Source organism: Polistes fuscatus, unplaced genomic scaffold, assembly GCF_010416935.1.
Source record: "Polistes fuscatus isolate 324 unplaced genomic scaffold, CU_Pfus_HIC Scaffold14, whole genome shotgun sequence".
NCBI classification, from domain to species: Eukaryota; Metazoa; Arthropoda; class Insecta; order Hymenoptera; family Vespidae; genus Polistes; species Polistes fuscatus.
Window position 1 is genome coordinate 466,780 of NW_025113042.1, and position 12,387 is coordinate 479,166.

General features: G+C 32.7%; 1 protein-coding gene across 1 annotated transcript in view; it reads left to right on the forward strand.

Moving 5' to 3' along the window:
* LOC122514119 (zinc finger protein GLI3) overlaps positions 1-8,794 on the forward strand; it is an 81,988-nt gene extending 73,194 nt beyond the window's left edge. The window contains 9 exon segments of the mRNA XM_043630779.1: positions 1,743-1,940; positions 4,111-4,385; positions 4,646-4,897; positions 4,987-5,151; positions 5,292-5,456; positions 5,547-5,969; positions 6,121-6,657; positions 6,737-6,994; positions 7,077-8,794. Coding sequence (XP_043486714.1) covers positions 1,743-1,940; positions 4,111-4,385; positions 4,646-4,897; positions 4,987-5,151; positions 5,292-5,456; positions 5,547-5,969; positions 6,121-6,657; positions 6,737-6,994; positions 7,077-8,543 — 3,740 coding nt within the window. The 3' untranslated portion in view covers positions 8,544-8,794.
* The last annotated feature ends 3,593 nt before the right edge of the window (positions 8,795-12,387 follow it).

Here is a 12,387-nt window from a genome sequence, read left to right on the forward strand (position 1 = left end):
TTCAACAATATCTCAAAATTATAGGAGAAGAATTGACGAGAATTATGGTCATTGGTCGGGTCTACTGCATCACGTGACAGTAGAAGGTGATGGTAGTTGTGATGGTGGTGGTAAGGGGAAATGCTGAGACTAAAGATTAATGAGAAGATCGGTTTGCGAAAAACGAGGCTTACACTTAACAAGGTCTCACTGTACCTATACTTCTTGAACACTTTTCTCGTTGTATCAATTCAATATCGTATTCCAAGATTATTATTACCAACAAATTTATTGTATCAAGGTATACAATTTTTTCTATAAATATATACATGATAAAAAAGAAGAAAAATGTTTGTTATGGTAAAAAGAATAAATATTTTGTCGAACATCCGAGCAATATATTTGACAAGGTTGACTCGATAGGAAGCAGCTCGTTTCGTTAAATTAACGCTCACGACACGCTCGATCGAGATGAAAGAAGAAGAACAAGAAGGTGAAGAAGAAGAAGAAGAAGAAACAAAGAGGAAAAAGAAAAGAAAAAGAAAAAAGGAGAAAAGGCGATGGCTTGCGAAGAGAGAGAGAGAGAGAGAGAGAGAAATGATTCTTTTGAAGCGGCAAAAGGGAAAGAAGATACGACGGTTAAAGGGCCATTCGCCTTAACATGATGTTGAAGAGACAGAGAAACGTACCGCCGAATACGTTACCTTTCCGTCTTTCCATTGGTTGGTACTCGCCGTAAATTGGATCACCGGTCGAATTAATAACCCACGAAAGGATAAAAGACTGTTCTGGTGGCATGGTGGCTTGGTTTTGCGGAATGGGGGTACAGTGGAAGAAGAGTTGAGATAGAAGGACTAAGTAAAACGGAAAGAAAGAAAGAAAGAGAGAGAGAAAGAGAGAGAAAAAGAGAAATTGCACGGGAGAAGATGAGGGAGGCAAGAAAAGGAGCATAACTACCAAGCCACGAGTAACTCTATACCTGTTGTGCGTGAACGAGCGATCAACCAAGTGGAAAGCCAGGAGAAAGAAAGAAGAGGTTCCTTCTTCGTGATTCCGTTCTCTTCTCTATATAGGGTTGCTCGTGGTCGAGAAGCAACAAGAGAAAGAGGGAAAGAAGGAGAGGGAGATAAAAGGAATGGTTTTATCTTGCGGAATACGCGTGTAAGAGAGAGAGAGAGAGAAAGAGAGAGAAAGAGTAAGTAGATGGAATCAAAAAGAAGAGGAGAAGGAGAGGGATGTATGGAAGTAAAACGTATAACCAACGATAGTGTACGTACAAGAAAGCCGCCACCGCGGTCTTAAGAAAGTGGTTTGTCGTTTGGGCTGCGGTCGAAAGCAAATCGCTGCTAAATCGTTCAACCCGCAAGATCAGCCCTCTTCTTCTTTACCTTTTACTCTTACCTTCCTGATTATGGAAAGATTTCAATATTGTATCACACTATACGAGAATGTTTATTTACAATGAATGAATTATTATTTGTATTTAAAGAGAAGAAAATTAATTGATCTTAATATAAAAAGAAAATGATATAATATGTAGAAATATTAATAATTTAATTTGTTTTTATCTTGTCCAGAAAATAAAATTAATAGGTATTGTAGGAAGTTTTGACTTGTTGATATACAAAATCAAAATAACGTTTAATAAGATTTTTTAACCCGTCAAAACTTCCTGCTACACCTATTTTAATTAATAATTTATTTTGATTCTGTTTGTTATACGATAAAATAATATATATTTATTATTATTATTTTTGTTATAGTTTCAGCGTCATCGAGATTAGGAAGTCCAAGAGCATCGGCGATTAGAGCTAGCCGGAAACGAGCCCTAAGTAGTTCACCATACTCCGATCGCTTCGACATCGACAGCATGATTAGATTCAGTCCAAATAGTTTAGCATCCATCGTGAATGGTTCGAGAAGTAGTAGCGCAAGTGGCAGTTATGGTCACTTATCGGCTGGTAAGATATTACTCCTATGATTTTCTACATTTTTCTTCTACCATCTTTCACGGATGACGTCAATTATCTCTCTTAAGAAAATAAAAACTGTAATATGAGAAAATAAGATTGTAAAATAAAAAGACCTCGTCAAAGTATAGACATACGAGGTTGATGATAAATCTTAAAAGACAAGTAGAAGAAATTTAAGTTGAGAAATTAAAGCTTCCTTGTCATCGTAATCATCCAGGCCTTTTAATGTTGAACGATATACATAGCCGTTGCATGATCGAGATGCAGTAGCAGTAAATTGAGGTTCTGGCGCGCATGAAGACATTATACAAGTGGATTACGACCGGTATATGTATAGTAGTAGGTAGTAGTACCTAACTATATACGGGTGAGAGTCAAGTGCTTACCCCAAATCGGGGCCCACCTTGCTCGCGAATTAAGGACCATCTGTAATTTGCGATTAAATGAAGTTATTAACGAATTAAAATTCAAGAAGCGTAGCACGTCGATCGTTCCCTTCTCTTGCGTGGCACTTACGAGCGACGGTAGGAACGTTCACGTTTTAAATTTACCTTCGAAGCACGCTTGAGTTGTTGAGCTTCTGAAAATAAAAAAGAAAGGAAAGAAAAGAAAAGAAAAAGAAAAAAAAGAAGAAAAAGAGAAAAAACAAATAGAAAAAAAGTATTTGACATAAAAAATGTGCACAATACACTGTAAATATAGTTCTACGAGATATGTCTTTTTAATTTTTTGAATCATAATCCTATTTGTATTAAACATCGTTTCAAAAGCATTCACGCGCTCGGAATGAAAATAATATCACGTTGGTCTACAAGTGGAAAGCACTAATGCATTTCTAATCCCCGTCACGTTTTATTTAAAGACAAGATGAACATATTAATTGGCGAGGTTATCTACGGAATTAGCTAAGCATGCAACGACAATGTTATGCATTGCATTCAATACATAAAATGCTTAGATAATTAGACGATTTCTTTAAATAGATATTATCGCGATGAAAGTAAAATGTTTTCAAATAACGTTCCTATCGATGTTATATAAAGACATTCCTTGTTTTTGCGTTAAATGTTAAAAGCATTCGATCATTTTCACACGATCATTATCGAAAGACTATTCATCGTCTATTCAAGTAAGACAGAAGTTACGAACAAAATCATTCTGTATCTGCACGCTTCGCGTGATCTTTAAACAACCTTACAAGAGACCGGAGACCGACAATTAAAATGCATGCTAAGCCTACGTGCCGGAAGTTAGCTTTGTCGTGATGTGACTGTCAAGAGAATGGACGTAGACCGATTTCGATGATTATCTTCCTCTATCGTCAATTTGTGCAAAATACTATTTCTCATAGTAATGCTTTTTTCAATCATTTTTATTACTTTTTCTTTTTATCATCCTTTTTATCGTTATTCTATTTATTAGAAGTAATTTCTGTATAATCAAATATATAACAAAAACATACCGTGTGATGTGTTATTGAATTCCAAAAAAGTGGTAACAAGACGAAAGTATAAAAAAAGAATTAACATTATGTCGCCTGCAATCCGGTTATCGATTGTCAATGACACCGAGGTGGATGATGTCGTTATTCAAAGCTGATCGAACAAATTTTGGTTACACGATATATAAGAGAATTGTTCTTTTTCGTAAACGTGATAAAAGTGGTCAAAATTAAAAATAAAAATAACAATATTTTACGAAACAGAGAAAATGTCACTACAGACGATAATAAGAATGTAGATCTTAATTAAAGCACATTTCATTTTAAGTATAAGAAAATCTTACTTTCTTTTTTATATAAAAATCATTTTTATGTAAATATATTATAAATATAAAAATGATTTTTTAATAATATACAAATTTTATAATAATATATATATTAATTTAATTGGTTTTTATCTTGTCCAGAAAATAAAATTATTAAACTAGGTGTTGTAGGAAGATTGGACGGATTAAAAAATCTTGTTGAACGTTATTTTGATTTTGTTGCAACAAGATTTTTTAACCAGTCCAATCTTCCTACGACATCTAGTTTAATATATATATATATTTATATAAAAAAGATTTTTAGTGACAATTTATTTGGTTAGAGAATAATTGATTAATATCTTGCCTATAAAGAATATTTGAATGAATTCCTCTGGGTGTATTGTTATAGCGATGAGCCCAGCGTTAGGTATGCACCCTGGCATGGCGCCTCATTTGCAGCAGCTTCAGGCACACCTTTTGAGAAGCGCCGCCGCGGCGGCACTTTTGCCTCACACGCATCCTTTGCAACCGCCTGCACCACCGCCATTGCCTCCACACCCTCATTCTCACCCTCATGCGCACGGTCTTTCGTCTCACTCGCAACTTTATTCTTGTGTACCACCTCATTCTACGGCATCGACGACGACCCTTGCTCCTCATGGAGGATTACCACCAAAGAGTGAGGTACTTATACAAATTTATAAACAATATAATATACCAACTGTGTTTACAAGTTGTATAAAAGTGAAGAATAACGGTTTGATTTAAGGGGTTCCTTCGTCCAAATTCTAGTTTTAAGTATTTACTAAAAGACCCATTTTTTTGTCACTAAAAGACCCCTAGCATTCATTAGTTCTGTTATCAACGCGAAAGCACTTTTTTTCGGAGAAGTCACCGGACATGACCTCAAAATAAATTACAATCAATATCTTTATTTTGTGTAGAATGCAGAATCCTGTAGAAAAGCTTCGGAAACAACTTCAAGATCAATCACCGCGGAGGCAGACACATCATCGAGAAGAACGTCTACCAAGGTAAAAAGAGAGCCAGCAACTACAACCACCAATACAACGACCACTGCTCCCCCGACCCATCCTCAAGGACTTAGTCCTAGCGAGGATCTTCGAGATGAGCCTGGTGACTTCATTGAAACGAATTGTCATTGGAGGGACTGCGGCCTTGAATTTCCAACTCAGGTTATAAATGCATTCCCTTGTCTTTTAACTATCACGATATGAAGAATTGTTTTCATTGGTTAAGTGATTTTTTTTCTTACACTCAACAGGATGATCTTGTGAAGCATATAAACAATGATCATATACATGCTAATAAAAAGAGCTTTGTTTGTGGTTGGGAGGAATGCTCGAGAGAGGAAAAACCATTTAAGGCACAATACATGTTAGTGGTACACATGAGAAGGCACACAGGTGAAAAACCTCACAAATGTACGGTACGTAGATATAATATCGTTCATTTATATGTTAAGAGAACAACATTTTAATAGGATAACATATTTTGTCGATATAAATGTAATAAAATTTGTTATAAAAATGGATCGTTTTTCTTAATTGGATAAATTTATTCTTACAGTTCGAAGGTTGTTTCAAGGCATATTCGAGACTGGAGAATTTAAAAACTCATTTGAGATCTCATACAGGTGAAAAGCCATACACCTGCGAATATCCAGGTTGTAGCAAAGCTTTTAGCAATGCTAGCGACCGAGCGAAACATCAAAACAGGACGCATTCGAACGAGGTAAATTAGCTTTCACTAAGAAATTGTTTTCTTTTTAAAGTTTGCATTTTGTGTGCTGATCCTTGTGATAATAAATATTTTTGCGTGTAGAAACCGTACGTTTGTAAAGCACCCGGCTGCACAAAAAGGTACACGGACCCTTCGTCCTTGAGGAAACACGTAAAGACAGTCCACGGAGCGGAATTTTATGCCAATAAAAAGCATAAAGGTGGTGGCGGAGATGGTGGTGGAAGCGATGAAGCAGGTGCAGGAGGACATAGTCCTAGTAGAAGCGAAGATTTGCATCCCAAAACACCGAGTTTATCGAGTCCTAGCGTCAAATCTGAGAGCGAGGCCAATAGTCCGCCTGGAATGATGCAACAACAAGGAAGTCCTCTTATTGGAGGTTGTAACGATGAAGTTACTGGTGTAGGTACTCTTACTAACGACGGAGCTAATCTTTCGGAAGAACCATGGACCGAAGAACCTGACGATTTAGACATTGCCGATCTTCCAATTGCTCTTCGTGCTATGGTAAACGAGATCTTCAATCAGAATAACGCATAATTTTTGTTTTTTATATTATCCGATTACAAGCAGTAAAGATATACGATATTAAACGACTTTTATTTCTTGAATCTATCATTTGAATTGTCAAATCTTAAGATAGTATTATTATTCACAGGTTGGTGGAATAGAATCTCATCAGCAGCAACAGGTAGCGACAGCTAATTCGAGGAATCGAATGAAAGGAAGATTGAATGCCAAGGGTGTACCAACGCTTCCGGTTAGCGTGTCCGGTATGAGAGGCGTTCGTGGCATTGGGACTCAGAATAATATCGGAGACTTGAACAGGAGGATCACAGATTTAAAAATGGAAGGTGGTGTTCCAGCTCGTCAAACGAGCTTATCGGATTTACAACTTAGATTGCAACCTTTGAGCGAACCTCGGAGAGACAGCAACAGTACTGTTAGTACGTATTATGGCAGTATGAGATCAACCGATTTTGGTAGTAGAAGAAGTAGCCAGGCTAGTGGTATTAGTGCTGTAAGAACTGGACCTACTGGACCAGGGAGTTTTTACGATCCTATTAGTCCTGGTACTTCTAGAAGAAGTAGTCAAATGAGCACAACGTCTGGTAGAATTAATCCTCCGAGTCATATACAAGGACAGTATTCTACCAGTAATCTGGTTCTACAAACAAGAAACATGTCATTGCAGGTATTATTTCAATCAATATCAATTATTCCTGTTTAGAGAAAAAAATGTTATATATATTAAACAAATGTTATCAATATAGGGTATCCAAGGTAAACCAAACGATTGGAACAATCCTAGTGAACATTGTACTCAACCTTCCGGTGATCGACGAATGTCTGAACCTGCAAGAGGACATCAGGTACACAGAACGTCTCCACCTATGCCTCCTAGACCAAGATCAGCACAATTACCAGAACTTCATCCAAATCAAGAAGTTATTTTGGATGAAGTTGGGGAAGGTGAAATGGTGGAAAATAAACTCGTCATTCCAGACGAAATGATGCAATATCTGAATCAAGTAAGTTATAATCTTTAGTTTTTTTTTTTTATAGAGTATCTATATAAATACTTTTATTTAAGGAATTATTTATAATTTACAGGTACAAGCAGGTGGAAATCAAAACAATTATAGGAGCAGTCCTCTACCTATTTGTCAATCACCGATATGTACAAATCCCTTACATTATCAACGACAGATGCAACCTGCTTGTAATTACAATCAAACGCATCAACAAAATTGTTATTCGGCTCAGCAGTCTTCCCAACAATCTTGCCTAAATTATCAAAATACTTCTCCTATTCCATACAATCAATGTCCAAGTTCTCGACCTACTCATCCCTCTTCCCAATATTGTCCACCTCCTCCCAATTATGCATCTCAACCAGTTTCAGCACAAATGGCGAGTCCTGCAAGTGGTCAAGTAATGTCACCAGGGTCTCACTATGCTCCTAGTCATATAAGTGATCAGCCATTGACTTCTCCGGCAGCTGGTGCTTTAGCACCACAACATACATCACAAAATATGTTACAAAATTCAGCTCAACTTACAAGAAATTGCTCACAAAATCACATGTACCATAATTATTATCCCAATCATGGCTGTCAGGTACAGTTAAATTCCAATTGCAATCGCACCGCGGGCAATCAAACGAACCATCATTCCAATCAAACGTGTGTATCGGCCAATCATACGTCGATGGGTCAACAATCGTGTATGCAAACGCGTTCAAATGTTAATTGTCAACAATCAATTCCACACTGTACGCAGCAAGCAATGCTATCTGGTCAATCTACTATAAGCCATCCTAATTCACAATGTACTCAAACGACTAATCAATGTTCAACAAGGCCGGTGGTAACACCTAATAGTCAAATGACGAGTTTACATCTGGATCAGCAGACTGGAAACACTAATCAGTGTACATTAATGTCACCACATTGTTCGCAAATGAATGTTACAAATCAAACTAAAGTCATTAATAACATGAGCGGATTACAGGAATGTCAGCAACAAACACAAACGACTAATTCCTGCATTCAAGTCCAAACGTGTATTCATCCAAATAGTGGCCATCATCAAAATATTACAAATGATAATTCAATGCCTAAGAGAACATCCCCACAGTTGTGTAATGCATTACAAAGTAATGGTAGGATGCAACAACAACAAATTTGTGGCCATGGTTGTCAGATGCGATCTAATCCTCCTAATACTCATCAATATAATTGTAATTGTCAGTGGGGTTATGGAGAACAATGTTATCAAGAACAGGGTGGTACCAGTTTGTTAGAGATACAATGCAAAGATATAAGCCAATCACAACAAGGTTCTCCGGTTAAACCACCGCAAGGTATGAGACAGGATTCTTACAGGAGAACATTAGAGTATGTGCAACAATGCAGAAATTGGTCTGGCAATATGCACGAGACCAGCGTATCAAGTTCTACTCATCCTATATCTTTGCCGCAACCATTACCAGCTAGCGCAAATATGGTTGTTAACGACATGACGTCATCTTTAAGCTCTTTACTCGAGGAGAATAGGTACTTGCAAATGATTCAATGAATTCATTTGCATCGCGAAAGTATTTATGATAAATTTTACAATTATCGCGGGTAATATTGCCTTTTTTTAATTGATCGACTTTATGACGTATTTAAGTGCCTTTAATGAGTGCTGTTTGATACATTACATGTGCCTTAGTAGTTTATTATACTTTTTCTATGATATTCTCTCTAGAATATTACGTTTTACACAAGTATTTTATAAGAGGAAATGTATTTTTTACAAAGAATATGCATTATATATCTCTTCTATAGATCGATTCTTTTGTACTATTTACACTCATACACACATACACGCAGACACATACACATATATATTTGTAGGTATTTACTCTGTAGTAAAACTATTAGTTAATCTATTCGACTGCGCTATGTACTTTAAGCCATATCACGATTTTTGTAGATATTATTTTACGATAACATATTTTATACAAGTACTGATTATTGAAAGTATGCCAATTTTATATACTTTTGTTTTTCTTTTTGTTTTTTTAATCATAATTTTATCCGTTTCTCTGACGAATAGTGCAAAATGTGCACTGTGATACAAAGAATTTGAGCTAACTTCCTGATACATTAACGATGAAAACAATAATATTTTCTTACCGAACAATTTTTGATTCTAATTAAAATAAATTACTATAATGACATAGAATATTTAATCATGGTGCAAATTTGTCAATTACATATTCTAAGATTTTATTAATTATATTTTACTACGAAGTTTTCGATCGTAATTGATAAAATTGCAAACTGAATTTTAAGCATAACGAACTTATTCAAACTGATTTTGTAAAAAAAAAAATTGCCAACGCTAGATTTAAACAAATGTAGATAAAAAATAGTAGAAAATAGAATTGTAAGTGTAAACAATGTGAGGAAAAGTACACTTTTTGGTACGATGATATGGAAGTATGAGTGATAATATAGTTTTATTATTTTTTTTCTGTATTTTTCATAAAGATTTTTGTGTAAAGATATTTAACGATATTCATAGTCATCTAAATTAAATCTTTCGGATTAACCGATTTAGATATGAACTAGTGCCTTTAAAAATCATTATGAATGTTGTCAAGTTAATAACGCTTCGATACGGCGTATCTAAAATATGTTTTTGTTATACGAACATTTTTTAATGAATTTTATTAATCCCTTATATAAAACTACGAAAAGAGTTTCTTGTGAATACTATACATACTTATCGTATACATATATAGTAATTAAATTCATGTGGTAAATATAAGAACGAAAGGTTTTACAGCCCAATATAATTGTTGATTATTTGACGAATAAATAAGTTTTCTAAATTATTTATAATTTTTCCTGTTTTTTAACCAATAATTACGCAACTTAACGAAATTTTATTTCTATACATATACACAATATTAATCATTATTTTTATGATCATCAATCAGATAAGATTTTTAAAATGAGTTTATATATAAATAAGTGATAATACTATTTTTTCTCTCTCTTAAATGCGAATAATAAGATAATTAAATAATATATAAAATAAATATTGTGAAAACTTAAAAAATGTTGATAGATTTCTATTTGTAAATTTAAATAATAGGAAAACAATTCTATTACATATTTTCAATTTAAAAAAAGATGTCTTGCATTTACACTAGATGGCGCATCGTACAATATCGATGAATCGATATATAATTTGGCTACATTGGTTTACACCAACGCCTTGTACCTTATATTATTTTTAATAAAAAAAAAAAAAAAAAAAATCGATATATAATACATATACTAGTATCGATAAATTCCCGCTAAAATATGAATCAATCGTATATTGTTAATGATCATTATAGTAAATAGTTTTCGAATCAAAAATATCGAATATTAATATATTTCAAAATTATTAATAAGTTACATGGAGCAAAGTGGAACATAATTTATAACAGATTTATCTCAGATGTTAACGATACATAATACTAAAAAAAAATATAATTTATGATTAATTATCTCATTTTGGTTGACAACATATTTTTTTTATTGTTAACATTTCATCGAGGATATGGGAAACTTAATTTGTTGTATTTAAAGCATTATTTAAAGCATTTAACAGAATATATATTGTAAGTAATTGTAAGATATAAAATATTCATTTAAAGTATCGGAAAATTATAATTAAGAACGGGTATGTGAACTGTACAGTGGCACAGGGCCCCCGCAAGGCGCCAAAATATTTAAAAAGAAAGAAAAATAATTAATTTTTTAATATTATTGTATAAATTAATATTTATGTGCATAAATATTAATTTCATATATTGGATTTAATTATTATTTAATAAGATATTCTTCCATTTAAAAATTCCACTATTGTTATTAACTTTTAGGGGCCCCATAAAATGTAAAAACGGGTCTGATAATTAAATTTACTGGTATATATGTAACTAATAGTTAAGTCATATTAATAATTATATATCTAGTTTCATATCTTTATTTTACTCGTAATAATTAAGTATATGAATGTATTGTATATCACCATATGAACTAGATACTATTAAAAAATAAGACAAAAATTATTAATAATCTGTATCGTTTTACAGGCTATAGAAGTTTGTATACAATATTATACACTGAGTAATTATTATATCTTACTAATAACAATCTGTTTGTCCATATATATCTATATATAGCCGTAATATTTATTATTATAAATTATCAGATGTTTGTTTCCATGTAACAGCAAGTTTATACATAAAGATTTATAATACAGATCTTTGCAAAAAGGCAGTATCAACATTCATTGAAGAAGATTGTGTACATTAATATATCAGTCACGTATCAAAATTATAATAAGTTGTTTATAAAATGTCATAAAATTTCTTTCAATATAACGAGAACGGTGATTTCAATTGAAATACATAAATATATAAATATATATATTTCAATTGAAATATATGCATATATATATTTTCTTAATTAGGCTGTTTTCGAATTTGTAATGTACAAATCATAATGTAATGTGTATGAAATAATTATTGCCATTGAAAATAATTTTCTTATATATTTTTCGTTTTTTTTTTGTTTGCTTTTGTTATATATATTAAAAAAAAAATAAATAAAATAGTCAAATGTGTTGCAAATCGTTACAGAAGACTTTTATCTCGTGTAAAAAGATATTTTTGAAACAACGATGGTGGCTTTGGCCTATATATTCTTTTTTTAAACTGCAAACTCTGCCGTAGATTTCGGATCATTGATCCTACAAATGTTCTTTATTTATATATAATAGTATCCTATTGTTATTACTCTTAGTTTATCTTTTCTATAAGAGAGATTTTCTATATTGTAGATCTCAAAATAACGATACTTTAATAGAATCAAAAGGTAACTATCACTAACCGCGTTTGCGTTTTATGTTAAACATTTTGTAGTAAATATATAAAATAAAAGTAAAGGTATATAACATAACTTGAGAGCATAGTAATAAAATATCAGGTACCTTTATACGATGCGTACCTTCAGATGTAATTACAATTTTTTTTCGATTTTTCATAAAATTTTTTTAGTATATTTTCTATAAATTTAGATTACGTATATTACGAATAGCAAAGCGTTCTTTTTAAAAGAATTCTAATTTAAAGGAATGTTGTATCAAATCTATACCATATTAGAAAATATTATTTTAACATAATGTTCATAAAATGTATCATAAATGGAGTATAAAAATTAATTACTTAAAAAAAAAGAACGAAATAGTACGCATTACTAGTAAAAATGAATTGGAGAAATTCTTTATGGAAATTATTGTAACAGTTTGAATATAAAATCAGAAATAGTAGAAATGTCAAAGTATTCAAGATATAAATAAGATATAAATTAAGTGA